This window comes from Lonchura striata, chromosome 1 (genome assembly GCF_050655825.1).
Source record: "Lonchura striata isolate lonStrDom1 chromosome 1, ASM5065582v1, whole genome shotgun sequence".
Classification (NCBI taxonomy): Eukaryota; Metazoa; Chordata; class Aves; order Passeriformes; family Estrildidae; genus Lonchura; species Lonchura striata.
In genome coordinates this window covers 75,139,746-75,167,580 of record NC_140703.1, presented here as the reverse complement: position 1 = coordinate 75,167,580, position 27,835 = coordinate 75,139,746, and the positions used below count along the sequence as shown (strand labels likewise).

General features: G+C 38.5%; 1 protein-coding gene across 3 annotated transcripts; it reads right to left on the bottom strand.

The window, feature by feature from the left end:
* Nucleotides 1-613: 613 nt before the first annotated feature.
* Nucleotides 614-26,160, bottom strand: SLITRK5 (SLIT and NTRK like family member 5). 3 transcript variants are annotated; one of them, XM_021525698.4, is made up of 3 exons: nt 26,002-26,160; nt 24,436-24,530; nt 614-23,467 (listed from the first exon to the last, which is right to left on the bottom strand). In XM_021525698.4, the coding sequence occupies exon 3, from the start codon at nt 23,457-23,459 to the stop codon at nt 20,589-20,591; it is 2,871 nt and encodes a 956-aa protein (XP_021381373.2). In that variant the 5' UTR covers nt 23,460-23,467; nt 24,436-24,530; nt 26,002-26,160; the 3' UTR covers nt 614-20,588. The 3 variants fall into 3 exon arrangements, with proteins under 3 accessions (XP_021381373.2, XP_085437348.1, XP_021381374.2); XM_085581222.1 differs by having other exon boundaries at nt 24,436-24,641; nt 26,002-26,112; XM_021525699.4 differs by lacking the exon at nt 24,436-24,530.
* Nucleotides 26,161-27,835: the final 1,675 nt, after the last annotated feature.

Genomic DNA, 27,835 nt, shown 5'->3' with positions numbered 1-27,835 from the left:
TAAAATTTCAGGGTGGTTTTAATTAGAATATTTTTTCTTAATGAGAAGTTCAGTTTCCTCTTTTCTGCTAAAAATCGGTGCAGCAACTTCAGAAGTATTTCTACTGCTATAGTAATTTAATATTTCAAGACTTCCTAACATATTGTTTTGCTCCTTTGAGTCTGTTATATTTACCTTTTTTCTTTATGTCAATCAAGATTACCAGGGCATCCAATCATTTTTTACTATTCAATTTACCAATGATTTTACCATCATTAAATTCTTAAATTACTATTTGATGTATGTGTGCTTTGAATATTAGACAATTAAGTGCTCTGGAAAGTAAACTGATACCACTGATTAAAGGGTGGAGTTTTGTTTAGGAAAAACAATCAATAGTACTAGAAATGGCTCAACAAGTTGCACAGGAGGACATCTTAAAAGTCAGCATTTTGAAATTTGATCTAAGAAACTATCTGAAATAGTCATGCCATATCGAAGTGAATGAACACTAAGTGTTCCCTTATTGCCCAGAAGTTTCTCAAGAAAGACCATAAATATTTTAAGACATTATTTTGGATGAGGTAACTTAAATGTACGTCAGATGATGGCATTGTGACAGCAGCACCAATGCACATTGTTACAGAGAGTTTATTAACAGAATAATCAACTGAAAAATCAAAAGTTCAATCAAAATATTTCTGATTAATATGCACAATTAAATATAGCTCCTTATTTAGTTGAGATAGACATGCTACCATTCATGAAAGATGTACTTCAAATACAGTTACAAATATTCAGACTTTTTCCTCTAATAACTTCATAGTTTTAGCAGTCTTTCCACATGACTAAGTCTGAAGTTGTAGAAATAAATGATAACTAATAAAAAAAAAAAAAGCTGGATTGTAGTATGTTTTGGGCAGCTGGTGTGGTTTTTTTGGTGTTCTTTTTTGTTTGTTTGTTTTGTTTTTTATTTTGTTGTTGTTTGCTTGCTTTTTTGTTGTTTTGTTTTGGGTTTTTTGTTTTTTAAAAAACATTACTAGATTGTATGAAACAGCAGAAATAGCAAATAATTTTTTTTTTGTTTTGGGAATGTGGGTATGTTTGTGCATGAATGTGTGTGCAAGTGTGGGAGAAAAGTGGGAGAAAGATGTGACAAGTTGTATCACCAGGGGGCTTTTTCTTCTCCAATCTCCATAGTGACTGACAGCTAGTTATTTCAACAGATTCAAAGGAACACTGGTCTTCACAAGTTTAATATATCTCTCACATCAGGGAAGGCATTTTACTGTGCGTGTGGCAGTTCTGACAATTCCTTAAGGTACTATTCTGTTGAGAACCACTTTTAATGCATGTAACACCAGACAAGAATAACGCTGTAGCCCAGTTTTAATATACTTGATTCTTAGACAGCAAAAATAATCCCCAATATGCTGGCTACTATGTGAAAACCATATTGTGATTTCCACAAGTATTTTCTTGGTTTAAAATTGAAAACTTAGAAAGAAAAATAATTTCCTATTTATTGACTGAAGAAGCTTTGTTACTGAAAAAATACCCACCTTGAACTTTTTGTGTGACACTTAGAGTTATTCAGAGCTGTTGTAGTCCTGAAGTCCCTAAGAATGGTGTCTTTATTTATATTCACATCTATATGCAATTCTGTGATTTGAATAAAAGCAATAGAATTAAAAAAGGAAAATAATCATTCTTCTCCTGAAAGAAATTTAAGAACCCTTCATGCCTTTAGTTGAAAGTTAAATGTTCAAGTTCAATTAAAAAAATAATTTTATTTGCAGAATGAATCTACTGAGAACAATCTATTCCACTTAATATGATTTTATGCACTGAACTATTCTAGTTTAAAGTAAGAAGGAAGTGGACTCACACATTAACTTTAGACCATCACTACATGAAGTGAGTTATCTCACAAAGTCTCAAATAAAGTAATTCGGGATTTATGACTGAGAAGATCACACAGATCTGAACAAAGAATTTACATTGTGATTAATATAAAGCCCACTTCTCATTTACAATGAAATATAGTGAATAAAAATCTGTAATCAGAAAACCCCATACAGCTCATGGTACACAGATATGAAAGTTTCAGAATATTCACTTTTCCTTCAGAGCAGTTTCATTTTTAACTATACATTGCCTACAGTACCACTACTTAGAACATTGGGAAAGCCTGAGTCACTATAGGTCAGAAATTTTAATACTATCAGATTTTCTTTTCATTTTGCAATGGCTGACTTGCAAAGGAACTGTGAATAAGAATGTTTTGGGACAGCCAGAAAAAAACCCAAACTGCTATATTCATCCAAGAGAGAAAGAACATATTTTCTGGCACTTTTTAAATCTTCTATACAAAACAATTCAGCATTCGTTAATGCATGCCATGCAACAGGCCCAACTGACATAGAAAAACAGAAAGATAAAACTATATGTGATGTGTCAATCAACTATAAAGTGTAGAGTTTAGAGGAAAATTACTTTCTTAATTAAAACTAATTAGATATTCAAATCTATAAATAAAGCAGCTTTTATAAAGGAAATAACCTGATAATTGTAAAGAAAAAATTTTCTAATGTAATGATAATGAAAAGTTTGGAGGGGTGGTACAATTTGAAATACTTTGAAAGGTGTATGCAATTCCTTTTACAGATAGAAAGCTTTATAATCATCAAAAGTGCCCTAGAAAGAGGCAATATGCAGTGAATCCTTGATGCTCTATTAATCTCAGAAAAGATGTAGATTTTTCAGCATACCGTTAACACTTTATAATAATGATCAGGATTATAATACCACAGTCCACAAATGCCCTGAATCTTCCTGCTGGCTGGGTCAATTTTCCTACATAAACTGCTATATGTGTAATATTAAAAGATGGATACAAATCTCTGGGTACAATTGCATATACAACTTCTGTTTGTTAATGTAAACTTTGACATCTGAAATTGTACACAATTTGTATATACAAAAGTTGGCATATAGGTTGTGTAACCAAAAATATGAGCATAAAATTGCCAACACTTTTTTTTTCCCATCCAAATTATCATCCATATGCCTAATATATTTTCTTTTTATCTTCCTCCAGGCTTCGGGCTAAATTTGGTTCTGCTTGGCAGATACCAACAAATGTGTGAAAGCAATAGAAACATTGTATAATAACGACAAGAGAACAAAGCTATTGAAATAGTTATCTAGAGCATTCTTCCAGAGAATAACAGATCCTTAATTAGCAACTATCAGCATATTGCTTTGCTAGAGATCATATACTTTGACATTAAATGCAGGTCATCATGGAATAATTTTGACATTCAGTGCTAAAATACCTTAATAGATGCATTTATGTTAAAAAAAACCAAAGCAAATCAAAAACTTCTTCTTAAAAGACAGACCTGACCCTGGCAGAATGAAAAGCTCAGAAAACCCTTCACAATTAACTACAACTAAGATTACTAAAAATACTTGCATTCCCTCAGCATGATAATACAGGTATTGTTTTGAAAGGATCTGTTGTAGTGAAACATTATGATGAAGCATCATCTCTAGTGTTTAATTACTAATATCTGTTTAGATGAGGTAAACCAATGAGAAAATATTACTCCTGACAGAATTATTATTATTATATGGCTGTTGATGTTTGGGGTCATTCTACATTATATGTAGCTATACTGAAAAAAGGCCCTTCAGAATCTGAACTCCATTATGCTTTCAAATTTTATGTCTGCTGTATGTGACCTCTGTGTCAGTTGTTTTGAACCATATTTTATGCTAAATAAGTGACAATAGCCCAAATTAGGTTTCTCAGATGTAGAACATGAACTTAATTTAAAGGAATTTTTTCACTACTCTGAAGTGCCTAACCTCAAGAAGCAGACTAATGCACCCTGGACACATCCTTTGCATACCCTTTTACTTAGTCTGATCTAAATCAGGAGCAGACACAAACATCAACGGAGTTCACCAGTGTAAGATGAGTGGAGAATCAACACCACAGCGCACATACAAATCTTCACAGGAAATCATTATGTAAATCATTTGTGGATTACATGACCTGGACATTAAGGGGTTTTTAGCATAAAAAAGTCCAGGCCACTATTTTGTTACAATCCTATAAGAAAAAAACAGTGTGGAAACCTATAGAAGGGTGGGTTTTTTGAGTGTGTGTATATATACATATATATATGTGTGTGTGTGTGTGTGTGTATACATGTATACATATATGTGTGTGTATACACACACATACATATATATATACATATATATATTCATATATATATGTACAGACAGAAGTCAAAACAGTCACGGTTAATCACATTTTGATTGAAGTAAAACAAGTTACTGAAGTTACAGGATTTACATGTACAAGATTAACTCTGTTTAATAAGAATAGTCAGTGTTACTGCTAATTTAGTTTTCTGTTGTTTACATCCATCCTCTAATCCATCCTTGAAAGCCAGTGGTCACTGTGTCTAAAATTAATAATCATATAGTTTATAATTGTACTAAGTTGAAAATATCTCTAATGCCACTAGGCATGCAATTATAAATACATTTCCCTCCAAATAATACCAACTTTCAGCCATTTCAGTAGGTTTTCAGCATGTCTACTTGCCATCTCTCTTTAACCCCACCTGAAGTGTTTTTTAAGCATGAGAGCTTCTCCTTGGTGCTGTGAGGCCCAGCCCCAGCTAATCTTTAACTGAGGGCAGAGGAGTGGGCAACAAGCAGCAGAGCCCTTGTGATTCAGTGCATGCCACGATGAAAGGTACCTGACGTAGCAGACCTTCTTTGAGAGGGAGGAGGACAGACAGCAGGGAGAGGAAGATAGAAGGAAATGCCATCTCAGGCTTCTGAAAGCTTGAAAGGAAATAAACACCCTGCTGATGTCTTTAATAGTTCATAACAACAGCTGTCTTCCACTTGTGAATGTTTCCTATGATGTGGCGCTTCCTCATATGACATTCTTCAGTTCCATCTACCTCTTGTATTGCTTCACGCCTCACTGCACCACAGGAGGCATCATATTGCAAAAAATTCTTCTCCTGTGAAGTGCCTAAGCACCACAGGAATAGTTTTTCTCTGTCAGAATGAAAAGAGTCTTCATTGCATATTACAGGTTTGGGATTTTTTTTTGGTTGTTTGTTTTTGCTGTTTTTCTTCTTGCTTTGTTTCATTTGTTTGTTTTTGCCCAAAAATATACTAGTAACCATGAAAACTATCTGACATTAGTAAACATAAACTAACATTGTAACAGAACTCAGTTAAGTTGCCACATATATTATGGTGGCAATTTGCTGCATAATTTAGATCAAATGTGCTTTTAAATACCTGAGACTTTTATATACATATAAGAGCATACATAGATATGCTCATGTACTCTAATGATGCTGTTTAAATGAAGATGAAAAGTATAAACAGAAATATGTGTCTATAATTATAAAGTTATGTATATATGACGTTAGCTGATGTTTCTAATGCTCAGTGTTTAATACTGCAAATACAAATATAATGATTACTCAAGTATCTCACTGTATTTCAGAGGTATTTTTTGATATTTGCTTTCTTTCTGTTCAGTGAAGGATAACATACAAAGTGTTAGACAGAAATACATGGACCAATTTTATGATCTCAAAAGCTCCAGTGACTACTGAGTAGATATTTTTCCCATTTGATCAAACAATCAAAAATTGAAGGCTCAGTCCTGCATATGAGGAATTTTAAAGCCATAAGTAGCTCCTGGTGATATTATTAAATTTCTGGAAGCTAAATTTTTTAGAGTATGCAAATATAAACATGAGCAATATATTAACCATTAACAGCATTATTTTTTCTATAAATATGCTCTTTAATTATACATTCTACATTGACAATAACCCATCTAAAAACATTATATTAAAAAACATTACTTGGCCTTTTTTTTTTAGTATGGTGTTGTAAAGATTTATTAAAATAACCTTAAAGGATTCTTTAATTATTAATTATATAAATTATTTTGAACTCTCAACAACATAATGCATTTGTAAAAATCCATTGCTGTACCTTTCAGGTATGAGATGACTGTGCATGAAAATGTGTATTTTATAATCCTAATTACTCTGGTATATTAATTAAATTTTAGAGTATAAAGCAGGGTATTCTGGAAGATAGTATTCAGCTGTTTCTAACAGTCTAGATCAATGATTTATTTATGACAGATTTTATTGAGGTTTTTTTGTTGGTTTTTTTTTTTTTTTTACTTGGTCATACATGTTCAAATTGTGATGTTTTTGACAAAGGCTTTAGTTCGATGTAAAAATAGATCAGTTGAATGGCTTTCTTTTTATTTTAGTCAAAGTCATATTTTGTTTGTCAGGAAGGTTTTTATTTAACAAATTCTAAAACATATTTGAAAAGTAGTACTTTCCCAGGAAATTGAAGTGGGTTTATTTTTATATTGAGCACATTCAGGGAAAAAAAAAAAAAAAAAAAAAAAAAAAAAAAAGAGGTATATTCACCTCACTTTCTAATACAAAGTTGGTATTTCCTATAATGGTTACAGATATGCCAATAAAAACATGTTTAATGTAAATTAATGAAAAGTATTGTAGCACCCAGTATAGTCTTACAAAATAGTTATTAGTGAAGAAATACAATACAAAAGATTTTAAAGGTCGGATCCTGCAATGCTTTGCTGAGCAAGGTGGAAGTCAGAAAAGAATGTAGAATCTGACACTAGCTAATTTAGTCTGTTATGAGATGGATATGTGATTTCTGTATTGCATTAGTCATTTAAGCCCAGATACTTAACAGCATAGAACTTAATCATAAATTTTCTTTTCAGTAACTGTCATCTAGCCCTTTACTTATTTTATATATATGTATTAAATAATTTGAAGTTTTCCAAAGACATTGAAAACTTCTTTGCTTAGCAAAAGTGCGCAGATTTCTTTGGGTATTTGGCCTGGCCAAGGACTGCAAAAACAGGCCTTAGGGAAGATCTAATAGGAAACCTATTAAGTGACCATGAGATCACACACTAATCCTAGCCTTAGGATAAAATCTAATCCTATCTTTTGAGTGAAGTGCTAAATTCCTCTTGGCCTGTCATCAGCACTTGCATAATTACTTCTTTCTTGGTTTTGTATATGTCTAAAAGAGACTGTGCAGTATCCAGCTTAATATATCAATAGCTCCAAGTCCAGGCACCAGATTTCACATCCTTAACTATTTCATTGATTTTTTTCTTACACGCACCAATGACTCATTCTTTGTGAAGATGGTTCAACCCCTAATTTTAGTTATTATGTCAAATTATTATACATATATACATGTAACCTTTGCTTATGACATAATAATGATTTAATTAGAAGTATTAAGAATGTAATACTTTTATTGAAAACACATACAAAAGAAAACTAGTTGGCTGTTAACTTCAGTGGTTGCTTTCTGTATCTGTCTGTAGCTTTCTGAAACTGTTCTGACAATTTTTTTTTACTTATATCAAATTCTTATTGGAGAAGATGTGAGATTTCTACCTGGAAAGGTAATTAGGAAAACATGGCACTTGTTCATTCCACATAAATTTAGTAATTTGCATATTTCAAGGTACTAATTGTTAGAAAAAAATGGTAAAATTCTGTGTTTCTAGTAGAAGATGACATTTAGATCTACTGATGAATTAAATTCTAAGAGTGCCTTCTTCCATGTATTCCAAACTACTTAAAAGCCACATCTATGTAACAAATTGCATATAATATACTGTTACTTCTTTGGAAAACCCTTTTATGTACTACGTTATAGACATTTTTTTCAGGGATGATCCAGAATACACTCTAAATATTCTATGCAGGGACAGTATGAAAACAAAAACATTTTTTTAAAATGTGGTATTACATGTTTAAAGAAACATATAAAACATATAAATGCTTTGGGTTCTGTTTTGTGGGTTTTGTTTTGGGGCCCTTCTGGTGTTCGCTGTTTGGGTCTTTTGTTGGATTGGGTTTTTTTAGTGTTGTTTTTTTTTTTTTTTGGTTGCTGTTTTAATAAGGTAAATATTATTCAAAGGAATGATACAGAGAATTTCTGTCTGGTCAATAAGGCAAAGCTTCATCTTCAGTGATTTTGCTAAATATTTAGATTTAGTAAATATTTATTTAGCAAGACTAGAAGGATTCAGTAAGACTAGATTAGAATTGATTTAGCCCTGTAGTCTCAAACCTTTTTTTTTTTACTATACAGCATGTGTATTAATTTGATTCAAAGACTTCAGTTGCTACATATTCTACTAGATAATTTCTGATGGTTAGTTATTTTTTGAGCTGCTTATTTTTAAGTCCCATCTGAAAGTCTCTAACTAGAGACAAACAAAACAGTCCAAGAGCTAATTTTTCCTCTTTGTTAAATAGAAATAATTTTTAAATTGTTAAATAATGTAAGAATTTTTTCATTCACCAATATAAATGATTGAGAAAAAGTGATGGGTGAAAACCACTTCAGGTCTCTTCATAGTATTAAAAGTACCTGCGTTAGTTCTCACATTTTGGGTTTATTTTTTTTTTGGTTTTTTTTTTTTTTTTTTTTTTGTTTTTTTTATCTATGTATGTTGTTTAATGTTTTCATAGCTGAAAAATTTTATATGAAAGGTCCCTATATTAAAAATAAAGAAAAATATCAGAATATGTGGTATAATGCTTAATTTCAACCATAATTTCAGTTATACAAACATCAAATCCTGTCCTCCACATATCACAGCAATTAGCTCAATATATAAATTGAACAAATAAGGAAACACACAGAAAATACTCATAGTAATATCAGGCTTTCTCAGGTAGATATTAAAAACTAATCAGATAAAGGATACAATCACTATAGAAGACTACTTGCATGTCTATGTTATATTTTTCTGAATTTTTAAAAATTATTTCACCAAAACCATACACATTTGGGCTCCCAAATATATATATATATATATATATATATATATATATATATATATTAATAATGAAAGTGATATCAGTCATTAGACTTACTGGAACTAATGTTCAGATCTTCATAAAAAAATAGAAAAATCTGTCTGGATGAAGACTCAAACAGAAATCTTTACCAAAATCAGTATTATTAGCACCAATATTAATTTGGACCATGTACCCCTTTAAAATAATATTTTCTTTTCCAAATATGCAATCTGTATATGATAATACTCACTTCCTGTCTTAAACCATTGGGAGTATTGCTGTGTAAATTGAACAGTTACACATTTCAGTGGCAGAAGTGATGTTTGAATGCAGCTTTTATTAGCTTCCTAAGTGCCCAGTGCTGTTCCCATTGGCAGTGCTCCCACTGACTTCAATCAGGGCAGGAACAGGCCCTAATTTTGTAAGGCACTTTGGATTCCTTTGGGAAGAAAGGTGTTAGAAGAATACAAGCCATAATTATCAATTAGTTGTCAACAAAGCACTCTCACAAATATCTCCCATGGTCACAGAACATCATATCTTAATTTTGTATTTCAGTTTGCTGTAGCAGTTTTAATTCTGCTACTGGATTATTATTTGTCCAAACTCTGGGACACTTGTTGATACCACAATTTCCAAATCTGACATGAAGAATTTTGATGCCTGTGTAATGGAGGGAAAAAAAAAAAAAAAAAAAAAAAGGATGCCAACCAAAGTGATTATTCTAAGATTTGATAAAATAAGATAGACCAAAATACCTTTCTCTCTCCTAGTGCTGTCCTAACTACAGCTAAAACATCCTTTCTATATAAGAATCTGACATCAAGGGTTGACAGACTGCACATATCTAAATAGATGCTTTCAAATTTAAGTTTTAGCTATATTTTCAGTATTAAATACTCTATATTCTTTATGTTATTACTTTACCATCTCTTCATTTAGACAGTTAAACTGAAATATTTGATTAAATTTCATGTAACAAAAATACTTGTTTTAAGAGTCTCTGTCCTGAGAATAACTGCTTCTTTCTCAGTATTAATCAGCAACTTTGATAATGTTAATATTTTCAATATTTAAAATACAGAGATAAATATAAATTGACTATATTCTCAAATCATGAAGTCACTAAAATGAGCTCCTTTTTAATCACTGTGGTCATTTAACTTGTTTTAACATGGAGAGGTCCAAGGCCTCTTAGCAATTGTTCACTCACCACTTAAAACCCTGTGAGTCCCAAAAATAGATATGACCTGATTTTTTCTGAGCTAAATGAAAACAACAATAGCAACAATAAAAGCAACTATTCTTACTGAAGTGTTTGAATGCCACCTATTTAACATCTCTATAATTCATTCAAATCCTGCAATCTCTATTATAATAAAAAAAACCACCACCCTGTTCTAGAAGACAAGACAAAATGAAGACATTCAGAACCTATAGCTACTTATATTATATATTTAGGTTGACAGTTCAAATACTGAATAAATAAAAATATTCATTAACCGTCCTAGTACCTTTCTGCCGTTAGGCTTTAACATTATTATCAGTAACCTTTTCAAGCCAGCAACATTGAACTGAAAACAAAAAGTAAGCATTTCAGAAACTGAACTAGTTTTAGCTTTGAAGGTCCTCAGGCCTTTTCAAATATATCAAATGCTCTCTGATACACACACCTAATTGTATATTTTCTACATGATTAAATCCAGAAAAGACCTTTTCACAGGAAGAAAATACTTTTGTAACAGTAATCATAATCCTAACATGTTCAGAAGCACTTCTTTCTCCATTAGACAAACCAGAACTCAGATTAAGTATTGGCATAAGTTTGTATGTGTCAGATATATTCAAATACCAAATTTCAAACATAAAAACATGTAACACAAAAACTTCTAATGGAACCCAAGGGACAACTCACTCAAATCAAATTTTTACATGTGGAAGTAGTCAGAGAATCAAAATCCACTTTGGAAATTTTGTCTTTGTTGATGTGTTAAATGATTTTGTTGGGTTGTGAAGTTATACTGAGTTTTGATTAAGTGAACATTTGTGAGGCCTTACATTGCATTGACACACAGACCTGGAGATAAGGGTACCTAAGTCTAAGACAAACAAAATAAAACAGTTTCACTGTGTAACTGTACATTGAAGCTACATCTTACTGATCAGACCAAAATGGGAATTTTTTGGTATTTCACAATATATGATTATATAGAGTAGTAATTCTCAAACTTCTAAGCAGCAAATAAGGCAAAAATAACACAGAATTTAACATTAAAGAAAAATAAATCTGAGTTATTTGGATAATTGCTCATAAGAGGAATAGTATGAAGATAAACTGACGAGATGGAAGTTTTCTTCCTCCATAATTAAAGCTCTGATCCTAACTAAATCTAACAAAAACTTCTTTGTAATCCAAGAAGTCTTAAGAAATATTTAATTACAGAGAAAACGCAGCATATAAAATGTACTTAAAATTATAGAACACATTCATTGTATAAAATTATGCATGAATGAAAAAATAATACGCATCATAAACACATTCAATTATATCTCTAAAAACCAGTGAATTCAGAATCATTATCTTAACTACTTCTCATATTTTAGAAAAAACTTTTTGCAAGAGAGTAGTAACTTTTTATTCTTTAGGAAAAAGTAATCTTAAGGAAGAATTAATATATATGCTAGTACAATATGCATTAGTGGACTCTTAACATTAAAAAATTATTAATTAATATATTGCACAATAAAATGAATAGATTCTACTGTTCAATATGATATTATGGCACATTGCCAGCTACTTGTTGGAAGTTATTACTTGTCAGGTCAAAAAGTTAAAAAATAAACATTTTAAAACAATCAGAAATTGTCAATAAAAAGATGAAGATCACTTTATGACTTAAATTACTCTGCTGGAAAGCTTCATTATATAAGCACTATCTAATTATATGACAAATCCTCTCTTTGAGACAAGGTGCATTTAAAAAAATTAACTGAAAACAAACACACACATAAACCCCAAAATAAACAAACATATTCTGAATTTTGTGGTGCCCCAGACACATATACATATAAATGCAAGTTTATGCAGGCATGTACTTGTGTTACAACTTCACACTAATGATGCTATAGGTAGAGTTTTTTAAAAATTCCTACCTAAAACATAATTGTCTTTGACAACCATGAGGATTTTGCTTAAGGTGTTATACCTGCAACAAAAAGCTACAAAACCAAACACACCTCTTCACTGCCACAATGTAAGAATGAAAAGAGAAGGAGAGGAGAAATGTGGACCATGTGATTCTCCTTAGAAAATCAATAGCTATTTAAAAGAATACAATATTTTTCTTTAAAAGAAATAAACACACTGAGGAACAATAGCTTAGATCCCTTTGCACACAACCATGCTCTGTACTTAAAATAAAAAGCAGCCTTCAAAGCAAAGGCAGGCAGTTTGATTCAGTAATGTGTAGGGAAAAAAGAATGAGAAGGAAGCATAAAATTAAAATAAAAAATGTGTAACTGTTAACTCTCCTTCAAAGAGTTAGAATGTTTTTAAACATTAATGCTATAAACTTGAAGAACCCATCAATATATGGTGTTTAAAATAATTTCCACCACCAGTATTGACTAAATTACATGACATGTTTGGATGGATGTAAGGGAAAAAAAAAATCCACCCTTAAAAGACCAAGCATAATTTAATCACTGAAAAAATAAAACAACCTTAAGAAACAGCCACAGCTCTAACTGATAAAGATGTTATAACCAGCTGAAATTTGAAATACCTTTGTAGCAGGGATTTTTCTTATGCATGGTAGGTTAATAAACAGCCTCTAACAGGAAGAGAAAAAAACATACAGGCTAAAGACATTACATGCTTCCAAAAAAGTAAAATCAATGGGAGAATTTTCATTCACTTCAAAATCATCAAATATACTGATTAGGCATTTTTTTCTTTGATGCACTTTTCATCATCACTAAAAGAAGATATTTATACTTGGGAATAAATGATTCAGCAGAATATTCATTCTTTGAAAGTGGTTCAAGTTCTTTGATGTTAGTGTAGGCATTTCTTACAAATTTGAAAACAGAAAAATGTACATATTCTTAAATTTTGAACTTAATGTGAAGAATACTGTAATCTAGATATTTTGGATTGTTATAAATTACAAATGCCATCCAGCCAGAATAAATTACAGATGCCATCTAACCAGATGTGCAGCATTGTATGTAACTAGAAATAAACTCATTACATCACTTATAAAGAGTTGTATGTATGACTTAAAAAAATACAAGAAAACTACTTAAAATTGGATAATTTATAAATATTAAATAAACTTAATGACATTTCAATTCAACTTAGCAAACTGCCAACCTGAAAATGCTTTTAAAATGTTTAATTTTCCATATTTTAAAAAGGAATTTACAATTATAAAGTTGTATCATGGAGAGTACCAATGCTGAGAACAACCCTGTTATAATTTTCAGCAGAAAGCAAATGCTGCTGGGACTAACAGCTTTATTACAGTCGTAACTAAAAAAACTGATTAGCCCACGTAAGTTCAGCATTTAGAAAGTGAACAAATCTTTGTCATTACTTCTAAAAACCATTTGCATAATTAAACATCATTATGAATTCAGTATTTTAAAACTAAATTCAGGTATCTAAGAGAAAGACCTTTCTAAGAACTCTTGCCTTTGTTAAAAATACATTTGTTAATGTGTCTATTTATCCATTGGATTGGACAAATTAATTGCTATAGTAGTAAAGTTACAGAAAGTAAATTTCTGGCTTGTTTTGCCATGTGTTGTCAAATGGAAAAGGTAGAGGCTTAAAATACTGGAATATTAATGCCCCTCAATCCATATTCAGCCACTTAAAAACTAGATTTGAGCCCAAAATTTTGTTCCTAACAGCCCCAACCCAAAATTTATATTACTGTATTAGAAAAGTTGAAGCACTGTATGACTGGACTGATTTTCTGGTGATTACATGGATATAACATTTATCTCCTATATATGATCCATGAAGCATATTTCTTTCATTCCAAACCTAAAAACTCTCACTACTCACGTGGAAATATCCTCACATCACAGTAAAGACAATTTTAATTAAAGAAAGAAAGGTAGATGTAAGTGTAGGCATACATATATATATATATATATATATATATATGCATACTTATATATATGTACACATACACTTTCATATACATACACACACATATATGTTTATTTTTTAAAGTACAGATGGTAAAAAACCCAGATGTTTAAAATAATAATTTATTTGCCAATTAAACATTGTTTTCAGAAATTCAAAAATCAGACTAGACTTTTACCTTTCAAGTTTGAAGAATTTAACTCGGTGCTTTTGCTCTAAGCATTTTTGAATAAAGTTGATATGACATTTGACAAAAGCAATTTCATACTGTTTCCCCTTCCTCAAATATAAACTTTTTGCCACAGAAATTGTACAAAATTTCCAATGTGTTAATAATCTAGTGTTCACAAAATCAGATATAATGTTGAAATAATGAGAAAAAATATTTTATTACATTAAATACTGAACTACACAATTATCATTTCAACCTTTTATCTTATCCCAGTGTGGACATTTTTAGATCACCCAGAACCATGTCATGATATACAAATAGTAATCTTGTGTCCAGCCATGAAAAAAAAAATAATTTATGTTTGACATGGTCTATAGTTTTCTGCAAAATTTAAAAATACTGTAAATATAAGCCCGTAAAATTGCAGCAAAAGGAGTTGCATCTTCTATGGCAAAAACACCACACAGGAAACAATTGTTCCCTTTCCACAAAGGGAACAATTTTTATCAATAGGTATTTAATCTAGTTCCAGGTTTCAGGACCAAGTCGACAGAATTAAATAGAGGTATGTTGTCTGTTCATATGGTTCATCATTCTGAAGAGCCACATGTATATCTGTGGATGTAAACTGTACTTCCCATATAACCAGGACAATATGAGTCCAAGATAAACTTTACAATGCCGTATCACTGAACTTGTCAGCAGATTGGAGATAGATGTGATTCATTTTGGAGATACACAGCAGAACTACTAATGTTTGTAATTACTGTATTCAAAATTTTACTGTACACAACAAAAATCCTAAGAGAATGGCTTATTTCAATGACAAAAAGCCAGACTTACAAGAGCAAGGTAAGTATTTTGCAAGTTCCTTAAGTGAATGGAATCCAGTTGTGTACTTACACAACTAGAAGCAAAATGTGGCCCATTAGCTGTAAGTTAAATAGTTAATTTGATAACCATTTAATTACAAACTTCATTACACTTTATTTCTTTGTATATTCAATTAACTCGATGCCTCTTGTTCCTAGGACCTAAATATGCCTTTTTTTCCTGTCCCATCTCTGTTCTGTGCAGTGTTTTAGGAAAAAACAAACTAAAGCATAACAGTGCTTAACATTTCTGGAGTATCATCATACTGCTAGAAATTCTGAAATGTAGATGAATAGTGAACAGGGAAAAAAAAATTCCAAAACTTATAATAACTTAGGATACTTTTTATACATAAATGGAAAACCACAAATATGTAAGACAGTATTGCTGGACTGTAAGGGGATCTGTGTGCTCTCTTTTCAGCAAAACACATTGCAGAGCTTCTTAGAAGTGTTGGGAAAAACAAATTGTGTGGTTGTCCCATTCAGATTGCTGCTATCCTGCCCACTTCTCTCACAGAAATCTCTCACTCATCTACTCCTCCATCCTCTTGTCACTCCTTAGCTTGAGGTCCTACATTTTCCAGGGTAAGTGGATGCTGCAGAATAGAGGTACAAGTTCCCTACAATCAAATAATCAATAGAAATGTGATGACTGTTTGAAGGCTGACAGCTATGGCATTGTGTCTGCCATTCACTTCCTCTTCTCTCTCCATTTTTCTTGTTTTCTTGTTTAATGCCAGTAGAGCAAATAGCATTCTCAGTTCTGCATAAGACAGCAAAAGATTTCAGCCTCCTTCTCTGGTTTGGAGACGCTGTAATTCAGTATGCCAGTCTGTAACCTAATGAAAGGCTATTCAGGTTCCCTGGAGACACTGAGCAATATAAAGAACCTGCCCTCTAAAAATGAAGGAGTTCTTGTTTACCCCGTCCTTCAGGATGTAGTGCCTTAATGGACTCAGCCCCCTGAGAGGGAACCATATGCATTAAACAGACTCTTAAGTTTCTGTAAGAAACAACATACTGGTCAGACATTTTAGCTCCAGCTAAATAGAGATCTAAACAACCTAAAAAAACAGGATCTTGCCTTCATAATTTCAAACAACCACAATTAGCTATTTCTGCCTTTCCAGATATATCTTCTACATTGTGCTTACCACAGGTTATAAGCTCATTTTTATGCTCTTTAACCAATTTAAAAAATTACTTTAATAAACAAATAATGACTAAATTAGTATGTTATATGAGAAAAGGTACAACTACATTTGTTTTCCTAAAAGAAATTCCTCTAAGAAATACCTATAGCTTTATAGAAAAGTTAAATCATAGGAAAACATTAATAAATTAAATCTTGCAGTATGCAGAATCAACTGAAGATGTTTTCACAACCTTAAGTGACCATTAAAATACTGGGTGTTAAAGATATATGTATTAAAAATAAAGGTGTGAGAATGTGGGCTCTAGAACTACTGAAGTGGAAGCTGCATTTTTGTCAGACTTTTAACTGATGAGAGGACTGACATAACATCTGGTGTTTCAAACAGTGTGTAGGAATGTCTAGAAATTACAGGCTATATCTTCTGGGATTAACCACTTGAAATTCAGCTCATTTTGTTAAAGATGAGAGTAAAATATGAAATATAGGAGCAAAAAAGGGAAGGGAAGGGAAGGGAAGGGAAGGGAAGGGAAGGGAAGGGAAGGGAAGGGAAGGGAAGGGAAGGGAAGGGAAGGGAAGGGAAGGGAAGGGAAGGGAAGGGAAGGGAAGGGAAGGGAAGGGAAGGGAAGGGAAGGGAAGGGAAGGGAAGGGAAGGGAAGGGAAGGGAAGGGTGTCTCACTCATGTTTTGTTTCCAGTAATTACACTGAGGAACCAGGATTCTCTTCTACTTTTTTTTTTTTTTTTGTTCATTGCAGAGATTCATGCACTTATGCACTTTTGATATAAATTATGAGGCCACAAGAGTGATTCAATATGCTCAACATTTCTTATCAAAACACAAAAAAAAAGAAAAAAAATAAAAAAGGGGAGTATCATTTTAATAACTGACCTAAACCAGTCTGATAACCAACCTAATAAAATATTCAGAATTCTCAAAATAGGGTGGGCTTTTTCTTGAAAGAAATTATTTTATCGCTTATCTTCTTTTGAATCAGAGGCACATCTCCCTTTGCCAATTTCTACTCCTATTTACTTTTTCTTACAATAATTATCCACAGATGATATATCATTTTAGCCATTGAGTGGGAACTCCTACTTCTAGTGAAGTCCTCATTCACAAATACCCCTTTCAGATATATTTCAGGATGATTAGTGACTAAACAAAATTATTTTTCATTCTGTATTATTTTTCAAGGATTTATCTTCAGGAATGCACTTTCTGTAGATAATTGATGGCATTTAATCTTTTTCTCCAGTAACACAAGTGATAACATGTTTTTTTTTTTCTACTAAAGGTGAGTTGTCAAAAAGATTTAGATTAATTGTTCTGGTTGTAGTGTAGACCATTAGAAAAATCCTTCATTAGCAGTTATTAAATACATATAGAACACACGGAAGCAGAAGTACTACCGACCTCAGAAATGGCAGTTGTCAGAATTTCAACATAAACAGAATGTCAAGGGATTTCTTTCAGCTATTTCTTACAAATCCAAGCAATTCCTGCTCATTTACTCATTTGCGGATGCTGCCTCTTTGTGGCAGAATGCCATGCAAAATGTACCTTTCACACCAAGGACCTCATCCGATGTTTGTACTGACACCTATGCAAACTCATAAACATGAGTTTAGAATCACACAGGAAAGATATATATACACATGAACAGACACAGGGTTTCTCCTTCAATCCTTTCTGAGCTCGCCTTTCTCTGGCAAAGTCAGCGAGGCTGAAAATTTTCTTACTTATACCCATTTAACAACAGCATGCCTCTACTGAGCTGAAATGGAAGAAGAACCAGGCCACTGGTTTCAGCAATAGTTATAAAGGCAGCAATTCAAAGTTAGGAGTCCAAAACAGCACTCAGGCAGCCACACACACATCTCTCACTGGTGTCAATGGGAAGTCTGCAGGAGATGGAGAGCAGAGAACAGAATAGCCATTTGTTATGTCTCTTGTGACAAAAGAACACTCCTCAACTCTGCATTTCAAACTGAAATAACACTGCACTTACTAAACTGTCCAAGCTAAATACAGTCATGCTTATTTTTTGGGGTTTTTTTGCTTTTGCTCAGTGTGGGTGGCATAGAGGGAAGAACACACGCCAAGAAAACATTTTTCTTGAATTCCAACAGACCAGTTATACAGCTTTGTTTTTGTAGAAAGTGACAGATTGTACATGGGTAGGAAAAGCAGAATAGAACAGAGCCCTTTTGCAATAAAAGATGTACTAGTGAGCAACTCTGGAAACAGTATTAAATATAATAACCTAATGAAAAAAGAAAACACATGTGAAATATCACTTACCCTGTTCCATATATTAAAGAACACCTCAGTAAGGAAACAAATTGTAAGTATAAAACTATTCATCTTCAATATGTTGTTGAAACATATACTCCTGTGTTGCTTTCTGACCCACGTTATATATGCTGGTAATTACCACATGTCATGTTTCGAAAACAGAGAACACATTATATTTTGCCTAGAAATGTTAGATCTTTTTGATGAGCCTTAATTGCTAGTAAAGAGAATCCAATGTACAAACAGATTATTTTGGCCAGAAATTTTTAAAGTTCAGATACTCATTACTTCAGGATCTTATATTTGAAATATTTACCAAGTGTTTATTCAGAAACTATTAAAAAATCACATGTGCTGGGATACATATGAGACATCAGTTGTCCCATCTTACAGTGATGCTGTGTTTATGAATATCCTTGCCATTGCCTGCTGCCCAAAGGGGTAAAGACATTTTATAGAGATGTGTACAGTCCATCATTTGGTCTTTCAGGATGCCAGTAAACATGTGGATCTGTACAAGTGCAATTATACTTGACTGAACAATCAAAAACTGGCTACAACAGTTGCAGAATCATTGTATTTTGGTTAACTAATACAAGATTTAAAAGAAAAAAGAAAAGAATGAAACCAACAAATCAAAAATGAAACTTTGAATGCCTTCTACATTTCCCTCACTAGTTTGCCCAACCAGACTCCTGAGCAGGAGGTTGCTAAAAGACACCTTTTTTTCAATAGAGAAACATGATTTTTTTCCTACTGTGATCAGATTTTATATCTCAGATTGTCTGTTAAGATTTGGTCATAACTGGCATTATCTATAGAGATTTAAAAGTTCTTTCTGATACTATATCATATTTGGGAGAAAAGCTCTCACTGTAGTGCAATACTTTAAAGCAATCCACAACCTTTGGACCCCATCCTGAAAAAAAAAAAAAAAAAAAAAAAGAAAGAAACAGTCAAACATTCCAATAATTTTACTTGTAAGAATTCTGTATACTCTATCCTAATTTTTTGGGCTTTTGACAAACTTTGCTCAATGAGTGAGTCTCCAGAACTACACGCATTGGTAAAGCTGTTCATGTGCTTAAGTGCCTGCAGGATGAAGGCCTAAGCTGGGACTTCTTTCAGAAACAGAGATACTCAAATGAGTTAAAAATTTGCAAGATTAGGCCCTAAAATAGTGAAGGAAAGAGAAATGCTAATGTGCATATAAAAATAGGTGCTACAATAAAATATTTTTTTATATTTCATCAATAAGTTATTTTCACTAACCAGTTATGGATCATATATCTCTGCACTCTTTAATGATTTGTCCACATCTACAGTGATCCCTTTAAAGATCATAATATATATTTTTTTTAATTCAAAAGTCCAGAAAGTATACAAACACATCCTTAAAAAAAGGAAACCTTGTATTAAAGTCGGGGTGTGCTAATCTCTCCATAAAAGCCATTTAGACTCACGCATGGCTAAAAGGGGAAAATGTGCGCCGTACTCTACAACCACAGAGAAAATTAAAATAAAGAATGTCTGAAAAAAAAAAAAGTAAAAAAAAACAAGGAAAATAAACCCCCCCAAAAAAGCATGACCTGAATGTGACCTGACAAGAACCTAAGAAACCTCTGAAACCTCCAGCCACCTTCCCCAAAGACACATGGACACCCGCACAATGCCAGTGTTGTGCCCATTTTACAAATAGGTGGTTTCCGACTTCCAAATGCAGTAACAGAAAAAAAAAAAAAAATAACAACAAAACAAAACCAAACCAAACTGAACAGCACACCCTTTCAGAATCATTCCCCGAAGCTGAAAAGTCCTGTGCCAAGGCACTTCACCCTACAATAAAATGAATTAAAGGGGAGAAAAGAGGAGGGGGGCGAGGTGTGTGTGTGTAGGGAGGTCAGCATTTACGTTTCTTTGTTTTGCGTGTGGTTGTTAAATACAAATACTCTAGAGAAGGAGCTGCTGAGACTGGCGAGGGGACGGGGGGGCGGGGGGGCTGTTTCTCAGAACTGGCTGAATGTGGTCTGTTTTTCCAGCACTTCGAGGTAGTCCGGCTCTGCATTTAGTTTTGCTTTTAGCTCCAGATACTCGTTCCTGTTGGGCTCTACATAGACAGTACTCGGGGGGCTGTAGAGCACCGTCTCCCGGAGCCTGGCGTCCCCCGGCCCCGGGTGCAAGTACTGGTGGGCACGCCTAAGGTCATAGTTGGGGGAGTACGTGTAGGCGGCGGGGAGCTTGGGGTAGTCAGGGAGGGTGGAGCCGGGTGTACCCAGCGTGGAGGGGGAGTGTTTGTCGGGCTCCAAAATGCCCCTGTAAAAGCGATCGGCGTCTTGCACCGGCGAGAGCAGCTCTTCCCGCGGCTCGATGGTGCTCACGCTGTACGCGGGGCTGCGCGCCGGCGCATCCTCCCCGCCGGGCGCCGGAGGTGGCGGGGGCGGCGGCGCGCCGCCCCCGGGTGGCAGGGGGTGGCTGCTGTAGGTGACCTTGAGCTCGTGAAGGTCTTTGTAATCCTCGCCCGAGTTGCCTTCCCGGGAGCGGTAGATGGGGTTCTTGCACATGTGGCCCAGGGGGTGCGGGATGTACTCGTAGACGTGGCCGGCGGGGGTCTTCACCTTGGGCAGCGCCGCGCCCCCGCCGCCGCCGCCGCCGCCGCCGCGGTGGGGAGGATGCTGCTGGAGGTGGGGGTGGTGGTGGTGGCCGCCGCCGCTGTAGACGCTGTACTGCATGTTGAAGGAGCTCACGTCGGAGTTGTTGGCGCTGGCGTGGTCGCCCTGGCCCTTCTTGCGCCGCTTCATCACCAGGACGAAGAGCCCCGCCGCCACAAAGACGGACATGATGAAGACGAGCAGCAGGCTGAGGATGAGCACCGAGAGCGGCACCGAGGAGCTGCCGCCGCCGGCGCCGCCCGCGGGCGCGGAGCCGCCCGCCGCCGCCGCCGTGCCATTGAGGCGCACGGTGGAGGAGGAGGGGGTGGTCCTGGCCGGCAGCTGGCCCGGGGACGGCGTGGGCGTGGAGACGACGATGTCCGAGTAGTCGGGGCACAGCAGCTCCGCCCGGACGGCCCGCATGTCGCTCTGGGCAAATTTCTTAGGGGACTCGCAGATAACCTGGTCCACCAGGACGCCGGTGTTGAGCTGTTCCAGCCACAGCTTCATGCCCACCACGTCGCAGGTGCAGTCCCAGGGGTTCTCGTGCAGGTCGATCTGCAGCAGGGATTTCAGCTGGTCCAGCACCCCGCTCACCGGCAGGTAGGAGAAGTGGTTGCTCCGCAGGCTCAGCCTGTAGAGAGACAGACCAGAAAAAATGTTCCCTGGCAAAGACCTCAGCAGATTGTTGTTCAAAAACAAGAGCTGAAGGTTGGGGACAGATTCAAAGGTGCCTGCCTCTATCTCCCGGATGACGTTGTACTGCAGGAAGAGGTACTGCAGGCTTTGAAGCCCATAGAATAGCTCTGGGCTCAGCCGCTCGATCCGGTTCCCATTCAGGTACAGCCTTCGCAAATTAGTTAAATCCCCAAAAGCCCGGTCCTGAATGACCGAGATCCGATTATTGCCCAGATGCAGCAAATCCAGCCCAGTGGCATCCACAAAATCTGCCCTGCGTACCAGCGCAATGTAGTTTTCCGTCAAATACATCTTCTTAGGATTATAGGGTTTGGGCTGCAGTTCAGAAATGCTCTCAATCTTCCTCTCCTGACAATTGACATTGAGGCCCAGGTCAGAAATCTGTAAGTTGCAAGTGCAGGCAGTGGGGCACTCCAAAGGCACCGGGGATTTGGTCTGGTAGGCAATGCTGGGGCCATAGTTGCTGTATCCCAGGTCTTTTGAGGGCAGGCGGGAGGTGGGGCGCACCCTTGTCTTGTTGGGTTGGCGGGTCCCTTTGGGGGGCTTCAAGGGAGATTTGTAAACAGCTGAAGAAGAAGTGGCCACAGAGTTGACTGAGGCCGGGGTAGTGTGGAAATACCCTGTAGTGCTCAGTGGTGTCTGAGGTCTCATTTCATAATCAGAGATGAGCCTCCTGGGGCAAAGCTCCTGCTTAGAGACTTCATCCAAGTCTCGACCATGTAAGCGGAAAGGGGTCTCGCAAACCACATCTCCCACCAGAGCAGAGTATGAGATACTGTCCAGCCAATCCTTTAGAGCAATCAACTCACAAGAGCAATTCCAGGGGTTTTCCTCCAGCTGCAGCTCCACCACTTTATCCATGTGCTGCAGCAGGCCCACATAGGGCAACAGCTTCAGCCGGTTACCCCTCAGGTCCAGGTGTGTTAAGGGCACAAAACGGAAAAGGTTGTTGGGCAAACTGGAGAGGAGGTTATCATTGAGAATCAGCACCTGCAACAAATGCAGTTTGCTGAAGGCGTTGGGTTCAATGACGCTAATGTAATTATAATCGACCTGTAGATATTCCAAACTCTCTAGCCCAAGGAAAGTGTCATCCCGTAAAAGTTCCAACTTGTTATTGTTCAAGTGCAGCCTCCTTAAACCTCTCAGACCATGAAAGGCCCCCGTTTCGATGTCTTGTATGTCATTGCTCCCCAGATGCAAAATCGAAGCCCCCGTGTAATTGACAAACTGGTTTGGATAAAGCCTGTTCAAAAGGTTCCCAGACAACAAGAGGTGGTAAACAGGGAACCTTGGTGGACTGATCTCAAATAGGCTGATGATCCCTCTGTTTTCACAGCTCACTGTTAAGATGCTGTCCTTCTCCTCACAAGGACACGCATTATCACAGATTTCCCCATAATACTCGATGCTTTCTGCCCAGGAAAGGACTAGGGATGTTAAAGTAAATGCGATCGTCTGCAGCATCCAGATATGCATTTTTTTGTTGAGGTCCTGTTCCAAAGTTACTGTAGAGCAGCAAGCATACATTTTATTTCCTGTAAGGATAAGGAGAAGAAAAAAAAAAGTAGCATAATAGGGTAGCCCCACAACATTTGAAATGGAAACAAAGTTTATATATGTCTTCAGTAGGGTAGAGAATGGACTGTTCACCAACCAAAAAAAAACCCTGCTGTCACTTCTAATTCCCACACTTTTGGAAACTGGATGACATGCCTTGATTAAAGGGTTGATAGGCAACTTCTTGTGGGTCAAATGCCTGCGGTGTCTAAAAAGGTGAGGTCACAGTAGGAATTGCTCTGGTTCTGTTGGTGTGGGTGAATTTCAATGCTTCTTTGGACTTCCTTTTCACAACCAGCCCCATAAATATACATAAAATGGCTGTCAGTTCAGTTTCACATTTCTAATTTAAGAGAAAAGAATCACCATTTTACGAAGTTTCCCACCTCCCCTATAACCCAGCTCCCTCTTCCCTTCAGAACTTCCCTGCTGAACCAGTGCACTAAGGTCTTTCCCTCTTTTTACCTTGATTTTAAACCAGTGATGGAAATGCCATCCAAAGAAAAATGCTCAGTGCTGAAAATGGCATCTTAATTCAACAGAGGGAATACTGACACATTCTCCACATCACACATTTCTTAAAACTCTTTTATGTTGGTGGCTTTTTTCCTAGCTATACATTTACAAGCACACACCCACCCACACAGACATGCACACACGCACACACACACACACACATGCACACACGCGCGCACCCCCAGATGACTTTTGTGCAGGAATTCTTCTGTAATGAGATTAAATACATTAACCTCCTACTTCAGTGCACTTAACAGCTCTCTTCAATTACGGAAATTGTGTATCTTTACAAAAGCAAATAATATTAATTGATATTTGATCCCCTCCCAAGTTATACACAATGTAACAGAGCTCATTTGAAGCAGAAGTCTCCTGTTCTCTCTCTCACACACATATACATACTCTCAAAAGAAATGTTTTAACCACTCACCCAAAATTTGTGAAAAATGTAAAACATGCAGGTCATCTTCGCAGTCTCATCCATATCTGACATAGCGCTTACTCCCAGTGTTCTGCAAAACTAGCCTGGTAGAAGTGGAGAGATCTAAATAGGTCTCATGAAAATATCTCATTGCCAACACTCCAAACATCAGAGTTACTGATTATAAGCAGCGATGGCTGTCAGTGCTCTTCATCCTTTAGGGCAGAAGACACCCAGGCTGATTAAAAGCCAAGGAGGGTAGAAGGGAAACCCTACCATTGACCTACGTCAGTAATTTAATATCTGAATTCCACCTAGCTGGAAACAAATCCTTTCCATTTTGCCATCTTTCTGACTCCTCGTGGCTTTCTTCTACTTCTACTAGACTAAAAGCAATATGAATAGGGAAAATAAATGCATTTTGTGTGTCGGTAGGGGAAGACTAATAAATCATCAGGTTTAAATGCTGGGATCTTGGACCAGGCTTGCATTTTCTATCGTCCATCTCAGAGCTCCAATCCTCATGACATAACTCTGGTTTGGAAGAACGCATCCTAAAAAATGAGAAGTCTCAGTACTGCAACACATCTCCTGTGGCATCAGGTTCAAGACTGCAAAACTAGCACTTGCAGCAAAGGCAATCATGCAGCAAGAAATCGGAAGTCTCCGTGAATCTCTCTAATTCTGACCAGACGTCAACTGGATTGGAATTACTCAAAGCAAAAAGGCTTCACTGCATAAAGGCAGCAGAAATCTTACTCAAAGGCATGTATCTAGCATATTTTTTCTCAGCTCGATCAGATCCATTCATCCATTAACCAACAGTTCTTCGGAGAAGAAAAAAAAAGCCCCACAATGACAACCTATTGAAAACCTTCCTGGCCAGTGTTAAACTCCCAGGCATTTTACAACTTTAATTCAATTATGGTTAGCAAAGGAGGCAAATACAATTTTCCCTCCCTCTCCCTTTTTCCTTTCTCTAACCAAAATAAAAAAAAAAAAAAAAAAAAAAAAGCGGGGGATGGAGGTAAAGAAAATAAAGTTGTAGCTGGCTACATGCAAGGTTGCAATCCCGCCCTGGAAACCCCTCTGTGATGACTGTGTGCTGCTGTTCGCCAGCTCCCTACAGAGGTTCAGATTGGGGGGGTGGGGGGGGGTGTAGGGGGTGGGGGCGACGGGGGGGGAGGGGAGAAGAGGAAAGGGGTTGCATCGGGATTTTTCTTGCGTGTGTGTGTGTGGTTTTTTTTTTTTTTTTCCCGAAGAGTTCAACCCTTAGATTACCGCACTGCATATCCGGCTGGAAACAGCTTTCAGTACCGCCGACAGCAGCAGCGAGCGAGCAGCTCCAGCCGGACACTGCCACCGAACTGAGCAGCACCCCGAGTTGGGAGAATTGGCTTTCGGGGGAGAGGGGCAAGCGGCGTGGAAAAAGGGGTGGGAAGCAACAGCAAGGAAAGACCCGGCGGGGAAGAAGCGGGTGAGGGGGGGGGCGAGGGGGGGAGGGTGGTGGTGAATGAGGAAGGAAGGAAGAAAGGAGGGAAAGAGAGCGAGAGAAAAGTCAAGCCCGGTACTTACTTCGCCCGAAATCTCCAGGGCCCAAGCATGGTGGCAGCCCATGCAGAAGCCGACCCGCTGCGCGGGCGCTGCGCGGAGCCGCCGGGGCGGCGGAGGCGAGGCTGGCAGCGCCGGGGAGCTCGGTGCGGAGCGCGCGCGGGCACCCCCCGCACGCAGGCGGCGCCGAGGCACAGCGCGCGCTCGGGGGCGCGCGCGCGCGGCCACACGCGCCGCACACTCACACTGGCACGCGCGCGCCCGCGCCCGCGCGCGCCCGGGGAGCGGCGGGAGCGCGCCCGCCACGCACGCGCGCTGCGGCGCGCGCCCGCGCGGCGGGGGCGGCCGGCGGAACTCCGCGCTGTGCCCGCGCCGCCGAGCGCAGCGGGGAGGCGGAGGGAGGGGAGCGAGGGCGGGGCGGCGGCGCCGGGCGGGGGCGGGGGGGCGCGGAGGGGGGCGGCGGCGCAGCGGCCGCGGCGCGGGCCGGGCCGCGGGGCGGGTGGCCCCGGGGACGGCGCGGCGGCGGCAGCGGCCGGCCCCGCGGGGCGTCGCGCAGCCCGCCCGCACGGGCACCCAGCGCACGGGCACGCGCAGGCACACACATGCCGATACGGGCGCGGCGCGCCCGCCTCGCCACTCCTCCGCCCCGCGCATCGCGGGGCTGCGCTCGCACGTTCACCGGCACGGGCCAACTTTCCCCGCACTCCTCCACCGCTCTGGAACGCCGCTGCCCGCACATCCCGGGCGGAGGTCCGCAGCCGCCCCGTCCTCTGCCGCGGCGCTCCCTGGCCGCAGCCGGGCGGCGCGGAGCGGAGCCGCGGGGAGGGGGCCGGCGGGAGCCGGTGGCGCGACGGTCGCCACTGCCGCTGCTCGCTGTTCGGGAGCCTCCGCGGCGCTCGCGGGGACCGCGGGGTATTGGGTGGTCACGGTGAAACAAAGTGACGGGTGTGCTACGCGCATTCTCCGACATCGGGGAGGCGGGCGTGAGTCGGAGCCGTTTAGCTTCACTTTTCTTCTCTGCCCGCCCCAGAGGTGGGTCGCGGAGGGAGCCGGGGCACGGATGCAACAGCAGCACCCAAGAGACTGTCCGCCCCTCATGCCCGCCGGGCCGCTCCCCGCGGCGGCGCCGGGGCCCGCGGAGCCGGTCGCGCTCCCGGGCGCTCCAGGCGGGCGCGGTGCGGCCCCTCCCGCCGCCGCCAGGTGGCAGCGCAGGGCGGCGGACGGGCCGCGCGGGGCGCCCGCGGGCGCTGCCCCGGCCCGGCCCGGCGGGAGCGGCCCCGGCGGGGGCGGAGGAGGCGACGCCGCGGCGAGCGGTGGGGAATAACCACCCTTATTAGGTGTGCATGCGGACCACAGACGGTTTTTCGGTGCCAGGCTGGCTGTAGCTCTGGGGATGTTTTTTTCCGAATTAACTTCGGGTTTTATTTTCGGTCAAATTGCGTGTTTTGCTGATCTTAAAAAAAAATAGTAATATTTAGAAGGCAGTATAATTGTGTACATGCAAAGATATGCACGTGTTTGCATTTGCGTATTAATTGCTGCTATGTGCTGTCTAGAATGTAGTACATAAATCTAGTAGTACACAGTACATAAGTGTAGTAAATCTAATGGCGTTATGCACACAGGAACACATGGAGTACACCCCATGTGCACAGCACAGAGGTTGGAATCCAGCTTTAACTCAAAGGTAATGCTAGATGTATTTGTCCCTCTGTTTTTCCTGTTCTAGTGTAAGCATTGAACAATACTGTCTGTGATATGTGATTTCTGCACATCTGTATCTTCAGCAGACCTCTTTTAACTCATATCTTGACATCCCAACATGCTAAACCCAAAAGTTATTGCTGAAAAGTAGTAT